The following is a 23,085-nucleotide window of genomic DNA, read 5'->3' on the forward strand; positions in this document are numbered from 1 at the left end:
TAGGTGCAGGAGTAGGCCATTCGGCCCTTCGAGCCTGTACGCACCGCCATTCAATATGATCATGGCTGATCATCCACAATCAGTATCCCGTACCTGCCTTCTCTCCATACCCCCTGATCCCTTTAGCCACAAGGGCCACATCTAACTCCCTCTTAAATATCGCAAATGAACTGGCCTCAACTACCTTCTGTGGCAGAGAATTCCACAGATTCACCACTCTCTGTGTGAAAAAAAACATTCTCATCTCGGTCCTAAAAGACTTCCCCCTTATCCTTAAACTGTGACCCCTTGTTCTGGACTTCCCCAACATCAGGAACGATCTTCCTGCATCTAGCCTGTTCAACCCCTTAAGAATTTTGTAAGTTTCTATAAGATATGTTGCCTGGACTCGAGGGCCTGAGCTGTAGGGAGAGGTTGGGCAGGCCCGGACTTTATTCCCTGGAGTGCAGGAGGCTGAGGGGTGATCCTATACAGGTGTATAAAATCATAAGTGCACACACACACTTCCCCAGAGTTGGGGAATCGAGTGCCAGAGGACATAGGATTGAGGTGAGAGGGGAAAGTGTTAATAGGAACCTGAGGGGTAAGTGTTTCACACAGAGGGTTGTTGCTGTATGGAACGAGCTGCCGGACGAGGTAGTCAAGGATGTGAAGATAGACACAAAATGCTGGAGTAACTCAGCGGGACAGGCAATATCTCTGGATAGAAGGAATGGGTGACATTTTGGGTCGAGAACCTTCTTCAGACAAGTCACGGGTGTGCTTAGGTGATGCAATACCTTACTGGAACGTATGTATGAAAGACAAGATTCTCACTGCGTTTACACCTGTGGCTATAAAAGTACTTTTTACCTGATTTGAATTAGCTGATCTGTTTGGAACGTATGCAAAGCCGAGCTTTTCACTGTAGGTCAGTAAATGTGACAACTCTTCACCCAGAGAGTTGTGAATTTGTGCAATTCTCTGCCACAGAGGGCAGTGGAGGCCGATTCACTCGATGCATTTAAAAGAGAGTTAGATAGAGCTCTAGGGGCTAGCGGAATCAAGGGATATGGGGAGAAGGCAGGCACGGGTTACTGATTGTGGATGATCAGCCATCAGACCATCTTTCCACCTGTCATTGTAAATATTCTACTGGGGAAGTCATCTGCTGAAGGGTATTTGTTTCTATTAACTCTCATTATTTTTGCTGTTTCTATTGTATATTTTATATTACTGAAAAGTTTCTGCGAGTTCATAAGTGATAGGAGCAGAATTAGGCCATTCGGCCCATCAAGTCTACTCCGCCATTCAATCACGGCTGATCTATCTCTCCCTCCTAACCCCATTCTCCTGCCTTCTCCCCATAACCCCTGACACCCGCACTGATCAAGAATCTATCTCTGCCTTAAAAATACCCACTGACTTGTGGCCTCCACAGCCATCTGTGGCAAAGAATCCCACAGATTCACCACCCTCTGACTAAAGAAATTCCTCCTCATCTCCTTCCACTAGTGGGGGAGTCTAGGACTAGAGGTCACAGCCTCAGAATTAAAGGACGTTCCTTTAGGAAGTGGATGAGGCAGTGCAGCGTAGGTTCACCAGGTTGATCCCCGGGATGGTGGGACTGTCACATGTGGAACGATTGTAAAGACTGGGCTTGTATTCACTGGAGTTTAGAAGGATGAGAGGAGATCTTATAGAGACGTATAAAATTATAAAAGGATTGGACCAGCTAGATGCAGGAAAAATGTTCCCAATGTTGGGGGAGTCCAGAACCAGGGGCCACACAGTCTAAGAATAATGGGGAGGCCATTTAAAACTGAGGTGAGAAAAAACTTTTTCACCCAGAGAGTTGTGAATTTGTGGAATTCTCTGCCACAGAAAGCAGTGGAGGCCGATTCACTGGATGGATTTAAAAGAGAGTTAGATAGAGCTGTAGGTGCTAGTGGAATCAAGGGATATGGGGAGAAGGCAGGCACGGGTTACTGATTGTGGATGATCAGTCATGATCACAATGAATGGTGGTGCTGGCTCGAAGGGCCGAATGGCCTCCTCCTGCATCTATTGTCTATTGTGTGTTGAGCTGCTCTTGTTCTGTATCCTGTTTGCACAGCGGGTGTGGTGGCAACGATATGTTTAAAGTGGATTATTTTGCCTATTGCCAGCAGGCTCCTCTCTGTCACGCACAAAGGATTGTTGACTGTGCAGTTCCAGGCTGGGAATGCCAACATCCATGTTTAGGTTTATCAGAGTGGCTTGCACCACGGAACAGTGACCAGCTTTGTTCTGCATGCTGTCCAAACTGATCAGATATACCATATACAAACCCAATCAAGTCAAACCCAAGTACAATAGGTAGAGCAAAGAGGAAGGAAGATAACAGCACAGGTACATAGCTCCTGAAAGTGGCGTCACAGGTAGACAGGTGTGTTGTAGAGCAGAGGGATCTAGGAGCACAGGTACACAGTTCCCTGAAAGTGGCATCACACGTAGACAGAGATCTTGGAGCACAGGTACACAGTTCCCTGAAAGTGGCGTCACGGGTAGACAGGGATCTAGGAGCACAGGTACACAGTTCCCTGAAAGTGGTGTCACAGGTAAACGGGAGTGTTGTACTGCAGAGGGATCTAAGAGCACAGGTACACAGTTCCCCGAAAGGGGTGTCACAGGTAGACAGGGATCTAGGAGTGCAGGTACACAGTTCCCTGAAAGGGCAATCACAGGTAGACAGGGATCTAGGAGTGCAGGTACACAGTTCCCTGAAAGGGCAATCACAGGTAGACAGGGATCTAGGAGTGCAGGTACACAGTTCCCTGAAAGGGGTGTCACAGGTAGATTCTTCTTCAGACGATGAGTCTATGACATCTTGCCAGTTATCGAACTCTGTGGCATATATCAGAGAGTCATACAACATGGAATCAGACCCTTAAGCCTGGTGTCTCAATGCCGGCCAACGTGTCCCATCGACACTAGTCCCATTAGGGTGTCACGGTGGCGCAGTGGTAGAGTCACTGCCTTACAGCGCTTACGGCGCCAGAGATCCGGGTTCGATCCTAACTACGGGTGCTGTCTCTGGAGTTTGTACGTTCTCCCCGTGCCCTGCGTGGGGTTTCTCTGAGATCTTCGGTTTCCTCCCACACTCCAAAGACGTGCATGTTTGTAGGTTAATTGGCTTGGTGTAAATGTAAAGAAAATTGTCCCTAGTGTGTGTAGGATAGTGTTAAAGTGCGGAGACCGCAGGTCGGCACGGACCCGGTGGGCCGAAGGGCCTGTTTCCGCGCTGTATCTGTAAACTAAACTAAACCTGCCTGTGTTTGGTTCATGTCCCACCAAACCCGTCGTACCTGTGTAACTGTTTGCTCAGTGTTGGGACAGTTCATGCCGCGCGCGGGCTGCCGGCTGGCTTGCTCTCTGCCACGTCTCCGTTGAGTATAAGAGCAAAGAGGTCCTTCTGCAGTTGTACAGGGCCCCAGTGAGACTGCACCTGGACTACTGTGTGCAGTTTTGGTCTCCAAATTTGAGGATGGATATTCTTGCTATTGAGGGCGTGCAGCGTAGGTTTACTAGGTTAATTCCCGGAATGGCCGGACTGTCGTATGTTGAAAGACTGGAGCAACTGGGCTTGTATGCACTGGAATTTAGAAAGATGAGAGGGGATCTTATTGAAACGTATAAGATTATTAAGGGGTTGGACACGTTAAAGGCAGGAAACATGTTCCCAATGTTGGGGGAGTCCAGAACAAGGGGCCACAGTTTAAGAATAAGGGGTAGGCCATTTAGAACTGAGATGAGGAAAAACTTTTTCAGTCAGAGAGTTGTGAATCTGTGGAATTCACTGCCTCGGAAGGCAGTGGAGGCCAGTTCTCTGAATGCATTCAAGAGAGAGCTAGATAAAGCTCTAACGACTATTGACTATTAAGGATAGCGGAGTCATGGGCTATAGGGAGAGGGCAGGAACGGGGTACTGATTGTGGATGATCAGCCATGATCACATTGAATGGCCTCCTGTGTCTATTGTCCGTGTTTTGTCCACAGGCTACAACGTGTCCCTGATCTTTGACCTGGAGAGCATCCCGCCTAACAAGGCCGAGGTGGTGCACCAGGCGGGCCTGCTGAAGAGGAACTGCTTCGCATCCGTCTTCGAGAAATACTTCAACTTCCAGGCGGAGGGCAAGGAGGGGGAGAGCCGAGCTCTCATCCATTACCGCGAGGACGAGACCCTGTGAGTGCCGCGCCAGTGGGGGACGGGCGGGGCTGCTTCAGTGGCCCTTTGCTTAATCTAATGCAGAAGCTCCCCCACTCACAGTCCCCCCCCACTCACGGTTCCCCCCCCCCACTCACGGTTCCCACCCCCACTCATGATTCCCCCCCCCCACTCACGGTGCCCCCTACTCACAGGTTCACCAGTTTAATCCCCGGGATGGCGGGACTGTCATATGAGGAAAGATTGGAAAGACTGGGCTTGTATTCACTGGAGTTTAGAAGGATGAGAGGGGATCTTATAGAGACGTATAAAATTATGAAAGGACTGGACAAGCTAGATGCAGGAAAAATGTTCCCAATGTTGGGGGAGTCCAGAACCAGGGGCCACACAGTCTAAGAATAAAGGGGAGGCCATTTAAAACTGAGGTGAGGAGAAGCTTTTTCACCCAGACAGTTGTGAATTTGTGGAATTCTCTGCCACAGAGGGCAGTGGAGGCCGATTCACTGGATGAATTTAAGAGAGAGTTAGATAGAGCTCTAGGGGCTAGTGGAATCAAGGGTTATGGGGAGAAGGCAGGCACGGGTTACTGATTGTGGATGTTCAGCCATGATCACAATGAATGGCGGTGCGTACAGGCTCGAAGGGCCAAATGGCCTCCTCCTGCACCAATTGTCTATGTTTCCATGTGTGTGTGTGTGTGTGTGTGTGTGTGTGTGTGTGTGTGTGTGTGTGGGGTGTGTGTGTAGGATAGTGTAAGTGTGCGGGGATCGCTGGCGGGTTTGTTTCCGTGCTGTATCTCTAAACTAAAACTAAACTAGACTGAACCTTGCAGGTACGTGGAGGCCAAGAAGGACCGGGTGACTGTGGTGTTCAGTACCGTGTTCAAGGATGATGACGACGTGGTCATCGGCAAGGTCTTCATGCAGGTAGGAACGTCAACGCCAGTGACCTCTGCCGGCCGGCACGGCTCATAGAGTCACAGAGTGGTACAGCGTGGAAACAGGCCCTTCACACAGTGATACAGTATGGAAACAGGCCCTTCATACAGTGATACAGTATGGAAACAGGCCCTTCATACAGTGATACAGTATGGAAACAGGCCCTTCATACAGTGATACAGTGTGGAAACAGGCCCTTCACAGAGTGATACAGTGTGGAAACAGGCCCTTCATACAGTGATACAGTGTGGAAACAGGCCCTTCATACAGTGGTACAGTGTGGAAACAGGCTCTTCATACAGTGATACAGTGTGGAAACAGGTCCTTCATACAGTGGTACAGTGTGGAAACAGGCCCTTCATACAGTGGTACAGTGTGGAAACAGGCCCTTCATACAGTGGTACAGTGTGGAAACAGGCCCTTCAGCCCAAAATGTCCACAGTTCCCAACATGCCCCAGCTACAAGATTTCAATCAATTTAAAGATTATAGACAATAGGTGCAGGAGGAGGCCATTCGAGCCAGCACCGCCATTCACTGTGATCATGGCTGATCATCCACAATCAGTACCCCGTTCCTGCCTTCTCCCCATACCCCCTGACTCTGCTATCTTTAAGAGCTCTATCTAACTCTTGAAAGCATCCAGTGAATTGGCCTCCACTGCCTTCTGAGGCAGAGAATTCCACAGATTCACAACTCTCTGGGTGAAAAAGTTCTTCCTCATCTCAGTTCTAAATGGCCTACCCCTTATTCTTAATTTGAGTTACCACACAGCCAAACTAAGTGAAAAGCAACAAGACACACAGCCACTTAAAGTAGAATTTAACATAAACGTCCACCACAGCAGATTCCAGATTCCTCACTGTGCTGGAAGGTAATAATGTTCAGTCATCTTCCTCGAGTCCCACCTGCCTGCGCTTGGTCCATATCCCTCCAAACCTGTCCTATCCATGTACCTGTCTAACTGTTTCTTAAACGTTGGGATAGTCCCAGCCTCAACTACCTCCTCCGGCAGCTCGTTCCATACACCCACCACCCTCTGTGTGGACAAGTTACCCCTCAGATTCCTATTGAATCTTTTCCCCTTCACCTTGAACCTATGTCCTCTGGTCCTCGATTCCCCTACTCTGGGCAAGAGACTCTGTGCATCTACCCGATCTATTCCTCTCGTGATTTTATACACTCTTGATCACGGGTGCTGTCTGTGTGGAGTTTATACATTTTCCTGTTGACCTGCGTGACTCGTTTAATTCTAGTTAGTTTATTGTCACATGTACCCGAGGTACAGTGAAAAGCTTTTTGTTGCGTGCTATCCCGTCAGCGGAAAGAGCGCTATGAGTATTGACTTCTCCAACTTCAAGTAGCCCTTGCTTTCCCTCTCTCTCCATCCCTCCCCACCCTAGTTCTCCAACGAGTTCCACTGTCCTGGTTAAACTTTACTCATTGTTTGCCTTGTTATTACCTTCCCCATAGTTAACAATGACCAATTCTACATTTTCCATCAGCTTAGTCTCCTTTGATCTCTCATTTTCGCACCTTGCCCTTCCATATTTCTGTGTCTCCCTCTCCCCTGACTCAGCCTGAAGAAGTGTCTTGACCCGAAACGTCACCCATTCCTTCTCTCCAGAGATGCTGCCTGACCCGCTGAGTTACTCCAGCACTCTGTGAAACGTCACCTGTCCATGTTCTCCACAGATGCTGCCTGACCCGCTGAGTTACTCCAGCACTCTGTGAAACGTCACCTATCCATGTTCTCCACAGATGCTGCCTGACCCGCTGAGTTACTCCAGCACTCTGTGAAACGTCACCTATCCATGTTCTCCACAGATGCTGCCTGACCCGCTGAGTTACTCCTGCATTTTGTGTCTATCTTCAGCGGAAAGTCTAAGCATAATTACAATCGAACCGTCCACAGTGTACAGATACAGGATAAGGGGGGTGATGTTTAGTGCAAGGTAAAGTCCAGGTAAATCCAACCACATTTAGTGCAAAAATATAACAGTGAGATCTGAGAAATGGCAATTAAAGATAGTACGAGGTTCTTCAATTAGATAGGAGGTCAGGATAGGGTTGCCAACTGACCCGTCCGTATAAGCCGGGACATCCTGTATTTTGAGCTGAATTGGTTTGTCCCGTATTAGACCCGGACGGCGTTGTAGGCCCAGGCACTGTAGCTCGGGGGCTGCTGTAGGCCCGGAGGCCCGGGCGCCGCCTAACGGAGGTTGCATAGTAACCCGCCTCCCGGCCCAGGCGGCCGCCATTGGTGGAGTGGGAGCACATGGCCACTGGCTGAGTGAGGTCACGTGGGGCGCGGGGCGGTGACGTCACCCTTTGTCCCTTAATTGGGAGTGAGATAGTTGGCACCCCTAGCCATGATTGAATGGTGGAATGGATTTGATGGGCCAAATGGCCTAATTCTACTCCTATAACTTGTGAACATGTGAAACGGTTTGCATTTTCTCCAGAGATGCCTCCTGCCCGGTCGAGTTACACCAGCACTCTTTGTCTGTGTTCCTTCCTATATCAGGGCCACCAGAGCTGCAAGCTGTGCCCTGTCTTTCCATTTTCTCTTCCTGTAATTATAATCACTGGCTGTAATTTTTGGCATGTGAAGTTTCCGCAGATTTCCGCATTTTTAATGTCCATTTTCCGCTCTTTTTGCATGGTTTCCGTGTTTTTCACTTTGCCAAATAAACGGAGAAATCGGATCGAAAAAAAGATATTTTAAAACCGATGCGTAGACTTGTAATGAACACTAGGGTTCCGCTAGCGGTCGCTAGGGGTTCCGCGAGAAATCCCCCCCGCACGCGCCCTGGAAGTCTCCCCGAAAATGTGGCACCTAGGCTGGGCAAGGCAGCCAATCTCGACCTCATCGGGACTTCCACGGCCGATCGGTGGGTTGAATTTGCAACCTGCGGCCGGGGCTGTGGAACTCCAGCCCAGCTGGAGCCGGCACATCGACCCCCATCGCCGAGCGACTTCCTTGGCCGGCTGGATAAACCAGCAAAGCTCTGGAACCAAGAGTGCCCGAAAATCAGTGGTGAAACTGCAATGAGTAAATGTTAAATTTAAGTGCAAGATTATATAACTAAATTAATTAAGACAGGGTTAAAATATAAAACACAGCAGAAAAGCCAATTACCACCTTTTTGGGCTGATTATCAATTAATGTGTGAATTTACTTCAAAATGTTATTAGTGTACAGTGACATATTCACATTATTTTGTCATGTCTGTTTTTACTTTGAAATGCACTAAAGGTGGCTTGAAACGGGTAATTTTGTGTGCACATTTCCAATTTTTGGTCCCCCATTGTACGCTCACGCAAGCGCTCGGCTCCTTTCCTCTTTTTTATTTACTTCACTCAGATGCCTGTAACTTTAAACCGCACAGAAAGACAGCTCTTAGTTTCCTTGTGTGGGAGCCAGGTTCATACAACCTGTTCACACAAATTTGCATTTGTTTAACCTGTGGTGAGAAATTGATTTGAGAGTCATTTTATATTCAAAGCTTTTGTTTCACCTCTAAACATTGTGCACCAAGTCACACGCAAGCTTACCTTGCCGTCGATCTGAATACGTGGCACTGCTCTTTTGAATTTACCTATTTCAGATAGAATCAGCAGGGAGGAGGCCATTTGGCCCTTCGAGCCAGCACCACCATTCACTGTGATCATGGCTGATCATCCACAATCAGTAACCCGTGCCTGCCTTCTCCCCATATCCCTTGATTCCACTAGCCCCTAGAGCACTATCTAACTCTCTTTTAAATCCATCCAGTGAATCGGCCTCCACTGCCCTCTGTGGCAGAGAATTCCACAAATTCACAACTCTCTGGGTGAAAAAGTATTTTTCTCACCTCAGTTTTAAATGGCCTACCCCTTTATTCTTAGACTGTGTGGCCCCTGGTTCTGGACTCCCCCAACATTGCATCTAGCTTGTCCAGTCCTTTTATAATTTTATACATCTCTATAAGATCCCCTCTCACCCTTCTAAACTCCAGTGAATACAAGCCCAGTCTTTCCAATCTTTCATCATATGACAGTCCCGCCATCCCAGGGATTAACCTGGTGAACCTTATGCTGCACTGCCTCAATGGCAAGGACGTCCTTCCTCAAATTAGAAGACCAAAATTGCACACAATAATCCAGGTGTGGTCTCACCAGGGCCCTATACAACTGCAGAAGGACCTCTTTACTCCTGTACTCAAATCCCCTGTCAATCTTTCCAGTTTGTGAGTAACTGGCTCGGTTAATTCGAGTGTTCTCTCTCCGCAGATGCTGCCTGACCTGCTGCACATCTCCAACATCTTTTTCATAGTCATGCAGCACTGAAACAGGCCATTCGGCCTAGCAAACAAATCCCTTCTCTCATCTGAGTTAATATGTGATAGGAGCAGAATTAGGCCCATCAAGTCTACTCCACCATTCAATCATGGCTGCTCTATTTTTTCCTCCCAACCCCATTCTCCTCGCCATACCGTGCTAATTAAGAATCTATCTCTGCCTTAAAAATATCCATTGACTTGGCCTCCACAGCCGTCTGTGGCAATTAATTCGCCACCCTCAGACAAAATAAATTCCTCCTCATCTCCTTCGCGAAGGAACGTCCTTTAATTCCGAGGCTGTGCCCTCTGGTCCTAGACTCTCCCACTAGTGGAAACATCCTCTCCACATCCACTCTATCCAGGCCGCTCACTATTCTGTACGTTTCAATGAGGTCCCCCCCCTCATCCTTCTAAACTCCAGCGAGTACAGGCCCAGTGCCCATAAACGCTCATAGTATGTTAACCCATGCATAGAAACATTGAAAATAGGTGCAGGAGGAGGCCATTCGGTCCTTCGAGTCATTCCCGGGATCGTTCTTGTAAACCTCCTCTGGACCCTCCAACTCCAGCAAGACCTTCCTCAGATTTGGCGCCCAAAACTGTTCACAATGTTCCCAAATGCTCGTTCCATACACCCACCACCCTTTGTGTAAAAAGGTTACCCCTCAGATTCCTATTAAATATTTTCCCCTATTACTATAGCCCTTCCACTCCTTTTCCTCCCCTCCTTTGCCGCAGAGCCACCCACGGTGCCATGAACTTGGCTGCTGCTGCCTTCCCCTGATGAGCCATCTCCCCCAACAGTATCCAAAATGGTATATCTGTTTAGGAGGGAGATGACCGCAGGGGACTCCTGCACTACCTGCCTACTGCTACTAGACCAAGTGGACCCGTTGGGCCCAAACCTCTCCTGCATTGGTATAGCACCCTCTCCTCCCCTCCCCCCCTTCCCCTCCCCTCCCCCCCCCCCCCCCCCCACTCCAACCCCCCTTACCTCCCCTCCCTCCCTAGGAGATAGATTTAAAATGTGAATAACTTTTAAAATATAGCACCGATTCCAATGAAACCTCTTCCATTAACACCAAAGGGACGACGGTGAGTAAGGTGGGCCTAGAATTGTTGTGCTATTGTGTACCGTTTTGGCTGTAGTTCAAGAACAAACAATCGAGAGTGTTAGTATATAGATGGATAAGTGTACTTGTCATTGGTGCTCTGTGCCGTGTGCGCTGCACGGTCGCAGGGCGTTTCGTGGTGACCGTGTCGAGCCGTTGGCCGCGCGCGGGTCGTGCCACCGCTGACGTGCTTTGTTTCCGTCAACCTTGCAGGAGTTCAAGGAGGGTCGGCGAGCCAGCCACACCGCCCCCCAGGTGCTGTTCAGCCACCGAGAGCCCCCCCTCGAACTGAAGGACACCGACGCAGCCATGGGAGACAACATCGGCTACATCACCTTCGGTAAGTCCCCGCTCCCCCGCCATCTCAGTACAGGCGGCGCAGCGGGTAGAGCGGCTGCCTCACAGCAAATGCAGCGCCGGAGACCCGGGTTCCATCCCGACTACGGGCGCTGTCTGTACGGAGTTTGTATGTTCTCTCCGTGACCTGCGTGGGTTTTCGCTCTGTCTCTCTCTCTCTCTGTCTCTCTCTCTCTGTCTCTCCCTCTCTATGTCTCTCAGTGTGCGTATGTGTGTCTCTATCTCTCTCTCTCTCTCTTTCCTTGTGTGTGTGTGTGTGTGTCTGAGTTGGGCAGGATGGAGAGAGAGGGCGAGGCTCTCAGTCACTGCCAGTGGGGTGTGTGCGGGATGAGAGTGGGGGTGTGTGTAGTGCGGGAACCAGGGACCGTGCACTGGGGGGGGGGGGGAATGATAAGAGGGAGAGTGGGGAGATGAGGGGGGAGGGAGAGGTGAGGGGAGATGGGTTATTGGAGGGGGAGGGGAGAGAAACCCCAGGAATTCCCCCCTCCCTCCTTTCCCTCTCTCCCCCCTCCCTTTCCCTCCTCCCCTTCACCTCCTCCCCTTCCCCCCTCCCTTCCCACTCACTCCTTTCCCACTCTCCCCCTCCCTTGCCCCCTCCCCACTGTCCCGCTGGGGGGGGTGATGACATTAAAAGGCCGAATTGCAGTGCGGTCTCTGCAGTTTGTTCTCCGCACCGCGCAGTGACAAAACCCCTTGAAGCGAACGCTGTCTGACCCCCGGCACCCCTCATCCCCCCTCACCCTCTCCCCCCTCCCCTCATCCTCTCCCCTCACCCTCTCCCCCCTCCCCTCACCCTCTCCCCCCTCCCCTCACCCTCTCCCCCTCCCCTCACCCTCTCCCCCCTCCCCTCACCCTCTCCCCCCTCCCCTCATCCTCTCCCCCCTCCCCTCACCCTCTCCCCCCTCCCCTCACCCTCTCCCCCCTCCCCTCACCCTCTCCCCCCTCCCCTCACCCTCTCCCCCCTCCCCTCATCCTCTCCCCTTACCCTCCCCTCATCCTCTCCCCCCTCCCCTCACCCTCTCCCCCCTCCCCTCACCCTCTCCCCCCTCCCCTCATCCTCTCCCCTTACCCTCCCCTCACCCTCTCCCCCCTCCCACTGAGGGTGTGATGGGAGTGGGGAGATGGAGGTGGGGGGGTCTTCGGTTTCCTCCCACACTCCAAAGACGTGCAGGTTTGTAGGTTAATTGGCTTAATAAATGTGAACATTGTCCCTATTGTGTGGGATAGTGTTAATGTGCGGGGTTCCTTGAAGGTCCAGTCGCAGGTAGATTAGGTGGTCATAAAGGCTTTTGGCACTTTGGCCTTCATCAGTCAGAGAATTGAGTATAGAAGATGGGAGGTCACGTTGCAGTTGTATTAGATGTTTGTGAGGCCACATTGAGAGTATTGTGTACAGTTCTGGGCGCCGTGTTGTAGCAAAGATGTTGACAAGCTGGAATGGGTACAGAAAAGATTTACGAGGATGTTGCCAGGACTAGAGGGTGTGAGCTACAGGGAGAGGTTGAGCAGGCTGGGTCTCTATTCCTTGGAGCGCAGGAGGATGAGGGGAGATCTTACAGAGGTGTACAAAATCATGAGAGGAATAGATCGGGTAGACGCACAGAGTCTCGTGCCCAGAGTAGGGGAATCGAGGACCAGAGAACATAGGTTCAAGGTGAAGGGGGGAAGATTTAATAGGAATCTGAGGGGTAACTTTTTCACACAGAGGGTGGTGGGTGTATGGAACGAGCTGCCGGAGGTAGTTGAGGCTGGGACTGTCACAATGTGTAAAAAAACAATTGCACAGGTACATGGATAGAACATGTTTAGAGGGGTGTGGGCCAAACGCAAACAGGTGGGACTAGTGTAGATAAAGTCGTACAGCATGTAAACAGGCCCTTCGGCCCAACTTGCCCACACCGACCAACATGTCCCAGCTACACTAGTCCCATCTGCCCGCATTTGGTCCATATCCCTCCAAGCCTGTCCTGTCCATGTACCTGTCTAACTTTCTTGAATGTTGTGATAGTCCCCGCCTTAACTACCTCCTCTGGCAGCTCGTTCCATACACCCACCACCCTCTGTGCGAAAAAGTTACCTCTCAGATTCCTATTAAATCTTTTCCAGTTCACCTTGAACCTTTGTCCTCGATTCACCTATTTGCGTCACGGTGGCACAGCGGTAGAGTTGCTGCCTTACAGCGAATGCAGCGCCGGAGACCCGGGTTCCATCCCGACTACGGGTGCTGTCTGCACGGAGTTTGTACGTTCTCCCCGTGACCTGCGTGGGTGTTTTCAAGATCTTCGGTTTCCTCCCACACTCCAAAGACGTGCAGGTTTGTAGGTTAATTGGTTTGGTAAATGTAAAAATTGTCCCTAGTGTGTGTGGTATAGTGTTAATGTGCGGGGATTGCTGGTTGGCGCGGACCCGGTGGGCCGAAGGGCCTGTTTCCACTGTATCTCTAAACTAAACTAAACAGCACCCTTTGGAAAAAGGGTGAAAGGGTGGAAAAAGCTACCCCTCAGATGGGGGCATGTTGGTCGGTGAGGGCAGGGTGGGCCGAACGGCCTGTTTCTACACTGTGTGACTCTGGCTCTCCAGAGAGGGAATTAGTGATGAGAGATTAGATGAGAACAATTAAATAAATATGGAACCAAAATCAAATTGGGAACCTTTCATTAAGTTGCTTCCTCAGGAGACCCATGTGCTTCCTAACTTTAGTACCTTTAAATCGTAGGCAAGGGAAGTAGTTGGCAGGGACAATAACACCATGTAAAAGACACAGCATGGGAAAGGCCCACTGAGTCCAATAGACAATAGGTGCAGGAGGAGGCCATTCGGCCCTTCGAGCCAGCACCACCATTTAATGTGATCATGGCTGATCATTCTCAATCAGTACCCCGTTCCTGCCTTCTCCCCATACCCCCTGACTCCACTATCCTTAAGAGCCCTATCCAGCTCTCTCTTGAATGCATTCAGAGAATTGGCCTCCACTGCCTTCTGAGGCAGAGAATTCCACAGATTCACAATTCTCTGACTGAAAAAGTTTTTCCTCATCTCCGTTCTAAATGGCCTACCCCTTATTCTTAAACTGTGGCCCCTGGTTCTGGACTCCCCCAACATTGGGAACATGTTTCCTGCCTCTAACGTGTCCAACCCCTTAATAGTGTTATACGTTTCGATAAGATCTCCTCTCATCCTTCTAAATTCCAGTCCACGCTGACCTTCGATCACCTGTTCACACTAGTTCAATGTTCTCCCACTTTCTCATCCACTCCCTGCACACTGGGGGACAATTTACAAACCCGTGTGGGCGTGTTCAGTAGTGGCGTGGGCCTGAGCAGCTGCCAAACAGCACCAGCGACCCACCCGGGTTCCATCGCACACTCGAGAGTATTATGTACAATTTACAGAAGCCAATTAACCTAGAAACCTGCAGGTCTTTGGTGTGTGGGTGGAAACCGGAGCACCCGGAGAGAACCCACGTGGTCACAGAGAGAACGTACAAACTCCAGATGGACACAAACAGCTGGAGTATCTCAGCGGGACAGGCAGCATCTCTGGAGAGAAGGAAGGGATGGGTGACGTTTCGGGTCGAGGCCCTTCTTCAGACACAGAGTTTTGTTCCTCCCCAGAGGACATAGGTTCAAGGTGAAGGGGAGAAGATTTAATAGGCATCTGAGGGGTAACCTTTTTCACACAACGGGTGGTGGGTGTATGGAACGAGCTGCTGGAGGAGGTGGTTGAGGCTGGGACTATCCCAACGTTTCGGGTCGAGACTCTTCTTCAGACTGAACCCCGTTCCTTCTCTCCAGAGATGCTGCCTGTCCCGCTGAGTTACTCCAGTTTTTTGCGTCTATCTTCAGTTTAAACCAGCATCTGCAGTTCCTTCCTACACGTCAAAAATCTCCGTACAGGCAGCACCCAAAGTCATGACCAAACCCGGGTCTCTGGCGCTGCGAGGCAGCAGCTCTACCCGCTGCACCACCGTGACGCCCCGCTGGACTGTCGGCTTGTGTGGTGGGCTGTCGACCGGGGTGGGGGCTGTCGACCGGGGTGGGGGCTGTCGACCGGGGTGGGGGCTGTCGACCGGGGTGGGGGCTGTGTTACCCACCCCCCGTTCGAGTCAAGAGTGCTTTATTGTCATATACTAGACCAGGTGGACCCATTGGGCCCAAACCTCTCCTGCATTGGTGCAGCACACTCTCCTTCCCCCACCCCCCCCCACCTCCCTTCCCCTCTCCCCCTCCCTTCCCCTCTCCCCCTCCCTTCCCCTCTCCCCCTCCCTTCCCCTCTCCCCCTCCCTCTCCCTCTCCCCCTCCCTTCCCCTCTCCCCCTCCCTTCCCTTCTCCCCCTCCCTTCCCCTCTCCCCTCCCTTCCCCTCTCCCTTCCCCTCTCCCCCTCCCTTCCCCTCTCCCTCTCCCTTCCCCTCCCCCTCCCTTCCCCTCTCCCTCTCCCTTCCCCTCTCCCCCTCCCTTCCCCTCTCCCTCTCCCCCTCCCTTCCCCTCTCCCTCTCCCCCTCCCTTCCCCTCTCCCTCTCCCCCTCCCTTCCCCTCTCCCTCTCCCCCTCCCTTCCCCTCTCCCCCTCCCTTCCCCTCTCCCCCTCCCTTCCCCTCTTCCCCTCTCCCCCTCCCTTCCCCTCTCCCCCTCCCTTCCCCTCTCCCCCTCCCTTCCCCTCTCCCTCTCCCTTCCCCTCTCCCCCTCCCTTCCCCTCTCCCCCTCCCTTCCCCTCTCCCCCTCCCTTCCCCTCTCCCCCTCCCTTCCCCTCTCCCTTCCCCTCTCCCTCTCCCTTCCCCTCTCCCCCTCCCTTCCCCTCTCCCTCTCCCTTCCCCTCTCCCCCTCCCTTCCCCTCTCCCTCTCCCTTCCCCTCTCCCCCTCCCTTCCCCTCTCCCTCTCCCCCTCCCTTCCCCTCTCCCTCTCCCCCTCCCTTCCCCTCTCCCTCTCCCCCTCTCTTCCCCTCTCCCCCTCCCTTCCCCTCTCCCCCTCCCTTCCCCTCTCCCCCTCCCTTCCCCTCTCCCCCTCCCTTCCCCTCTCTCTCTCCCCCTCCCTTCCCCTCTCCCTCTCCCTTCCCCTCTCCCCCTCCCTTCCCCTCTCCCCCTCCCTTCCCCTCTCCCCCTCCCTTCCCCTCTCCCCCTCCCTTCCCCTCTCCCCCTCCCTTCCCCTCTCCCTCCCCCCTCCCTTCCCCTCTCCCCCTCCCTTCCCCTCTCCCCCTCCCTTCCCCTCTCCCCCTCCCTTCCCCTCTCCCCCTCCCTTCCCCTCTCCCCCTCCCTTCCCCTCTCCCCCTCCCTTCCCCTCTCCCCCTCCCTTCCCCTCTCCCTCTCCCCCTCCCTTCCCCTCTCCCTCTCCCCCTCCCTTCCCCTCTCCCTCTCCCCCTCCCTTCCCCTCTCCCCCTCCCTTCCCCTCTCCCCCTCCCTTCCTCTCTCCCCCTCCCTTCCCCTCTCCCTCTCCCTTCCCCTCTTCCCCTCTCCCCTCCCTTCCCCTCTTCCCCTCCCTTCCCCTCTCCCCCTCCCTTCCCCTCCCTTCCCCTCTCCCCCTCCCTTCCCCTCTCCCCCTCCCTTCCCCTCTCCCCCTCCCTCCCTCCACCCCCCCCCTCCCGTCCCCTCTCCCTCCCGTCCCCTCTCCCTCCCTCCCCCCTCTCTTCCTCCCCCCTCTCTTCCTCCCCCCTCTCTTCCTCCCCCCTCTCTTCCTCCCCCCTCTCTTCCTCCCCCCTCTCTTCCTCCTCCCTCTCTTCCTCCTCCCCCTCTTCCTCCTCCCCCTCTTCCTCCTCCCCCCTCCCTCCCTAGGAGATAGATTTAAAGTTTAAGATGTGAATAACTTTAAAAATATAACACCAATTTCAATGAAACTTCTCCCATGAGCACCAAAGGGACGATGGTGAGTGAGGTGGGCCTAAAACTGTCGTGCTATCGTGTACAGTTTTGGCTGTAGTTCAGGAACAAACAAACGAAAGTTTTAGTACGTAAATGTCCCAGATAGAACAATGAAATTCTTACTTGCTGCAGCACAACAGAATATTGTTCCCCTGACATCAGTCTGAAGAAGGGTCTCGACCCGAAACGTCACCCATTCCTTCTCTCCAGAGATGCTGCCTGACCCGCTGAGTTACTCCAGCATCTGCAGTTTTTTTTCCAATAATAATAATAATAGTCTATTGTTGTTCAGAGCTCATTGGAGGTTGTAGTGTTTTATAGTCTGATGGCTGTTGGGAAGAAGCTGTCCCTGAACCTGGACGTTACAGTTTTCAGGCTCCTGTAACTTCTCCCCGGTGGCAGGGGTGAGATGAGAGTGTGGCCAGGGTGGTGTGGGTCAGTGAGAGTGTGGCCAGGGTGGTGTGGGTCAGTGAGAGTGTGGGTCAGTGAGAGTGTGGGGGGGGTGTAGGTCAGTGAGAGTGTGGCCAGGGTGGTGTGGGTCAGTGAGAGTGTGGGGGGGGTGTGGGTCAGTGAGAGTGTGGCCAGGGTGGTGGGTCAGTGAGTGTATGGGGGGGTGTGGGTCAGTGAGAGTGTGGGTCAGGGTGGTGTGGGTCAGTGAGAGAGGGGCCAGTGTGGTGTGGGTCAGTGAGAGTGTGGGGGGGGTGTGGGTCAGTGAGAGAGTGGGGGGGGTGTGGGTCAGTGAGAGTGTGGCCAGGGTGGTGTGGGTCAGTGACAGTGTGGCCAGGGTGGTGTGGGTCAGTGAGAGTGTGGCCAGGGTGGTGTGGGTCAGTGAGAGTGTGGGTCAGTGAGAGTGTGGGGGGGGGGTGTAGGTCAGTGAGAGTGTGGCCAGGGTGGTGTGGGTCAGTGAGAGTGTGGGGGGGGGTGTGGGTCAGTGAGAGTGTGGCCAGGGTGGTGGGTCAGTGAGTGTATGGGGGGGTGTGGGTCAGTGAGAGTGTGGGTCAGGGTGGTGTGGGTCAGTGAGAGAGGGGCCAGGGTGGTGTGGGTCAGTGAGAGTGTGGGGGGGTGTGGGTCAGTGAGAGTGTGGGGGGGGTGTGGGTCAGTGAGAGTGTGGGTCAGGGTGGTGTGGGTCAGTGAGAGTGTGGCCAGGGTGGTGTGGGTCAGTGAGAGTGTGGCCAGGGTGGTGTGGGTCAGTGATGATGCTGGCTGCCATTTTGAGGCAGCGTCTCGTGTAGATGCGTTCATGGTGGGGGGGTGAGTTGTCGGTGATGGACCGGGCTGTGTTCGTTGACATTGATGTTTGTGTTTGGCTAGTGCTGTTCCCAAGACACACCAATCCCGCAACCCGTGACAACACCATTAACCTGATCCACACCTTCCGGGACTACCTGCATTACCACATCAAGTGTTCCAAGGTGAGTCACCAGCTTCCCAACCTGCTCCACCCTACACCTCTTAATCTTGCCGACTTATCCTGACGTAAAATGGTGTGATAGACAATAGACAATAGACAATAGGTGCAGGGGGAGGCCATTTGGCCCTTCGAGCCAGCACCGCCATTCAATGTGATCATGGCTGATCATTCTCAATCAGTACCCCCGTTCCTGCCTTCTCCCCATACCCCCTGACTCCGCTATCCTTAAGAGCTCTATCTAGCTCTCTCTTGAATGCATTCAGAGAATCGGCCTCCACTGCCTTCTGAGGCAGAGAATTCCACAGATTCACAACTCTCTGACTGAAAAAGTTTTCCCTCATCTCAGTTCTAAATGGCCTACCCCTTATTCTTAAACTGTGGCCCCTGGTTCTGGTCTCCCCCAACATTGGGAACATGTTTCCTGCCTCTAACGTGTCCAACCCCTTAATAATCTTATACGTTTCGTGTTGGTTTACCACTGTCACTCGTGGCAGAGTCTAGGACCAGAGGGCACACCTCTGGATTAAAGGATGAACCTTTAGATAGAAACATAGAAGGTAGACACAAAACACTCAGCGGGCCAGGCAGACCCGAAACATCACCCATTCCTTCTCTCCGCAGATGTTGCCTGACCCGCTGAGTTACTCCAGCATTTTGTGTCTACCTTCGATTTAAACCAGCATCTGCAGTTCTTTTCCTATGGAAACAGAGAAAATAGGTGCAGGAGGAGGCCATTTGGCCCTTCGAGCCAGCACTGCCATTCATTGTGATCATGGCTGATCATCCACAATCAGTAACCCGTGCCGGCCTTCTCCCCATATCCCTTGATTCCACTCGCCCCTAGAGCTCTATCTAACTCTCTTTTAAATCCATCCAGCGAATCAGCCTCCACTGCCCTCTGTGGCAGAGAATTCCACAAATTCACAACTCTGGGTGAAGAAGTTTCTTCTCACCTCAGTTTTAAATGGCCTCCCCTTTATTCTTAGACAATCCAGCCAAGTTATATAATCTGACACATGAATGGTCCACCCATTAGCTGAGGTACTGTCCAATTCACCTCAACCCCATGGTTATAATAAAGAACCATTGACATTGGACTTTGTCTGTGGAACTGATACGCTACAATGCTGAGAACTATATTCTGCACTCTGTACATTCCCCTTTGCTCCACCTGTTGGTCTTGAGTTTGCCTTGATTATATCTGATCAGTTTGGATAACAGGCAAAACAAAGCTATTCACAGTTCAGTTTAGTTTAGTTTAGAGATACAGCGCGGAAACAGGCCCATCGGCCCATCGTGTCCGTGCCGCCCAGCGATCCCCGCACACTAACACTATCCTACACACACTAGGGACAATTTTTTACATTTACACCAAGCCAATTAACCTACAAACCTGCGCGTCTTTGGAGTGTGGGAGGAAACCGAAGATCTCGGGGAAATCACACGCAGGTCACGGGGAGAACGTACAAACTCCGTACAGACAGCGCCTGTAGTTGGGATAGATCCCGGGTCTCCGGCGCTGCATTCGCTGTGAGGCAGCAGCTCTACCCGCTGCCCCACGGTTCCGTGTGTGCCAACTGCTGCATGTCTACTTGCAGGCTTACATCCACACCCGCATGAGGGCCAAGACGTCAGACTTCCTCAAGGTGCTGAACCGCGCCCGGCCCGAGATCGAGAAGAAAGAGATGAAAACCATGTCGTAAGTACCGGCGCTGGAAGGAGCTGCTCCAGCTGGTCTATTCAAAGACAAGACACAAGGTTCTGCAGTAACTCAGCGCCACAGGCAGTGTCTCTGCACAGAAGGAACGGGAGATGTGGACGATGATGTAGAGAGAGCCAAGCTCAGCTAAACTACACTAACTTGAAATGGCGGAGAGAAGAGGGGTCTCGACCCGAATAGTCACCCGTTCCTTCTGTCCAGAGATGCTGCCTGACCCGCTGAGTTACTCCAGCACTGTGTGTGTGTGTGTGTCTTTGTGAGTACCAGCGAAGGAAGGGAAGTGTTTCACGGGCTGTGTCATCTGGGCAAGAGGGTGTAACAGGGGGAGCTTTGAGATCTCGAGGGAGCACGAGAGATCTTGGGGGCGAAAGCTGGTGTCATCTGTGACCTTCCCTATCTTGGGTTGGAAGGAACTGCAGAAGTGTAGGAATGAAAACTGTAGGTGCTGGTTTAAATCGAAGGTTTACACGAAATGCTGGAATAACTCAGCGGGTCAGGTCTCGACCCGAAACGTCGCCCGTTCCTTCTCTCCAGAGATGCTGCCTGACCCGCTGAGTTACTCCAGCACTCTGTGTCTACCTAAGGAACTGCAGATGCTGGTTTCAACTGAAGATAGACGCAAAAAGCTGGAGTAACTCAGCGGGACAGGCAGCATCTCTGGAGAGAAGGAATGGGTGACGTTTCGGGTCATTGGGAGTCTGGTGGCCGGCGGTGGGAACGGAGGCACAACGGGAAAACAAACATGGCAGCTCAGGAAAGCAAGGCGCCAACTTGAAACGACACCAGAGGAACAAGCCAGAGACCGGGTCTGCTTTTAGTAAACCTTTTCACGAGACACCTTGTTGCTATTTATGTGGTGTATTGAAAAGCCCTGCAGTGAATTAACTTGGTGTTAGAGTTCATAAGTGATAGGAGCAGAATTAGGCCATTCGGCCCATCGAGTCTACTCCGCCATTCAATCATGGCTGATCTATCTCTCCCTCCTAACCCCATTCTCCTGCCTTCTCCCCATAACCCCTGACACCCTGTACTAATCAGGTTACCCCTGCAGTTAACTACTGTGCAATACTTTTTAAAATGTAGTGATCTGTTAAATTCATATCTTATAATTGAATGTTGAGTTTAGTTTAGCTTAGAGGTACAGCACGGAAACAGGCCCTTCAGCCCACTGGGTCCACGCCGACCACTAGCCTTATCTCACTCTAGAAACTATCTACAATTTTACAAAAGCAATTAACCTACAAATCACCAGAGATTCTCTCACCCCCTGGACTCTGTGATTCATAAGTGATAGGAGCAGAATTAGGCCATTCAGCCCATCGAGTCTACTCCGCCATTAAATCACGGCTGATCTATCTCTCCCTCCTAACCCCATTCTCCTGCCTTCTCCCCATAACCCCTGACACCCGCACTAATCAACAATCTGTCCATATCGGGCGGTCACGGTGGCGCAGCGGTAGAGTTGCTGCCTTACAGCGAATGCAGCGCCGGAGACCCGGGTTCCATCCCGACTACGGGCGCTGTCTGTACGGAGTTTGTGCGTTCTCCCCGTGACCTGCGTGGGTTTTCTATGAGATCTTCGGTTTCCTCTCACAATTCTCTGCCTCAGAAGGCAGCGGAGGCCAATTCTCTGGATGCTTTCAAGAGAGAGCTAGATAGAGCTCTTAATGATAGTGGAGTCAGGGGGTATGGGGAGAAGGCAGGAACGGGGTACTGATTGTGGATGATCAGCCATGATCACATTGAATGGCGGTGCTGGCTCGAAGGGCCGAATGGCCTCCTCCTGCACCTATTGTCTGTTGACTCCAAGGACATGCGGGTTTGTAGGTTAATTGGCTTGGTGTAAATGTAAAAATTGTCCCCAGTGGATATAGGATAGTGTTAAGAAAATAACTGCAGATGCTGGTACAAATCGAAGGTTTCCACGCTGTATCTCTAAACTAAACTAAACTAATCTGCTTTAAGAATATTCGTAGAGTCTTAGAGTCATAGAGTCTTAGTCTCTCAGCCCCATTCTCCTGCCTTCTCTCCGTATCCCCTGACGCTCTTACTAATCGTGACCCTTGTCAAACTCTGCTTTAAAAATATTCTTCACAGCCTTGCATGGAAACGGCCCTTCAACCCATCTTGTCCATGCTGACTAAGCTGGCATTTGTGGCTGGTCCCATTAGACTGCGTTTGGTCCATGTTCCCTCCAAACGTTTCCTATCCAAAACAAGCTTGAAAGGGTTCAGAAAAGATTTACGAGGATGTTGCCAGGACTAGAGGGTGTGAGCTACAGGGAGAGGTTGAGCAGGCTGGGTCTCTATTCCATGGAGCGCAGGAGGATGAGGGGAGATCTTATAGAGGTGTACAAAATCATGAGAGGAATAGATCGGGTAGATGCACAGTCTCTTGCCCAGATTAGGGGAATCGAGGACCAGAGGACATTGGTTCAAGGTGAAGGGGAAAAGTTTTAAATAGGAATCTGAGGGGTAACTTTTTCACACAGAGGGTGGTGGGTGTATGGAATGAGCTGCCGGAGGAGGTAGTTGAGGCTGGGACTATCCCACTGTTTAAGAAACAGTTGGACAGGTACATGGATAGGACGGGTTTGAAGGGATATGGACCAAGCGCAGACAGGTTGGGCTGAAGGGCCTGTTTCCACGCTGTGTCACTCTGTGACTCTATCTGTCCAAATGGCTTTTGAAAGATGTGACTGTGTCCACTTTTATAGCTTCCTCTGCACCCCGTCCCAGATACAGACCCTTCCTCAAGTCCCCCGCACCCCCAGCCCAGCCAACTGCTCCCCTCCCCGACCCAGCCCGCCTCCCTGGTTGTGGGTGGGCCGCGAGAGATGGGCGGCAGGTCCTGTTTGTGTGGTCTGGCAGCGTGCCAGCCTCTTTGCATCTGAATGCACCAGTGCATTGGAGCTCCCCGCATGCGTGCCCGCTCCAGCGCTCGCATTTCCCTCTGCCTGTCCTGCACCCGCTCAGAAACAGCTGCGACCAGCAACACCAGGGTGAACAATCGCAAACTACAGCGAAGGTCCACACCCCAGTTACACAGCCACACGCCCATCCCCACCGGTACTGTACCCCAGTGTCACACACAGACACGTCCCCACCGGTACTGTACCCCAGTGTTACACACAGACCCATCCCCACCGGTACTGTACCCCAGTGTCACACACAGACACGTCCCCACCG

At 52.2% G+C, this 23,085-nt stretch overlaps 2 protein-coding genes and 1 non-coding gene across 3 annotated transcripts in view; 2 read left to right on the forward strand and 1 right to left on the reverse strand.

The window, feature by feature from the left end:
• The window catches only part of arpc2 (actin related protein 2/3 complex, subunit 2), a 34,178-nt gene extending 14,253 nt beyond the window's left edge, over positions 1-19,925 (forward strand). The window contains exons 5-9 of the mRNA XM_078404338.1: positions 4,018-4,204; positions 5,019-5,112; positions 10,774-10,900; positions 18,078-18,178; positions 19,776-19,925. Of these exons, the coding sequence (XP_078260464.1) occupies positions 4,018-4,204; positions 5,019-5,112; positions 10,774-10,900; positions 18,078-18,178; positions 19,776-19,880 (614 nt within the window). The 3' untranslated portion in view covers positions 19,881-19,925. The remainder of the gene's footprint in view (positions 1-4,017; positions 4,205-5,018; positions 5,113-10,773; positions 10,901-18,077; positions 18,179-19,775) is intronic.
• Positions 11,528-11,637, forward strand: LOC144596412 (small nucleolar RNA SNORD89). The gene has a single exon (XR_013547605.1). It is a non-coding gene; the product is annotated as a small nucleolar RNA SNORD89 (small nucleolar RNA).
• A 786-nt stretch (positions 19,926-20,711) lies between the features above and the next one.
• Positions 20,712-23,085, reverse strand: part of gpbar1 (G protein-coupled bile acid receptor 1) — a 5,029-nt gene continuing 2,655 nt past the window's right edge. Inside the window, 2 exon segments of the mRNA XM_078404308.1 lie at positions 20,712-20,768; positions 22,697-22,913. Of these exon segments, the coding sequence (XP_078260434.1) occupies positions 20,712-20,768; positions 22,697-22,913 (274 nt within the window).

This window comes from Rhinoraja longicauda, chromosome 8, assembly GCF_053455715.1.
Source record: "Rhinoraja longicauda isolate Sanriku21f chromosome 8, sRhiLon1.1, whole genome shotgun sequence".
Classification (NCBI taxonomy): domain Eukaryota; kingdom Metazoa; phylum Chordata; class Chondrichthyes; order Rajiformes; family Arhynchobatidae; genus Rhinoraja; species Rhinoraja longicauda.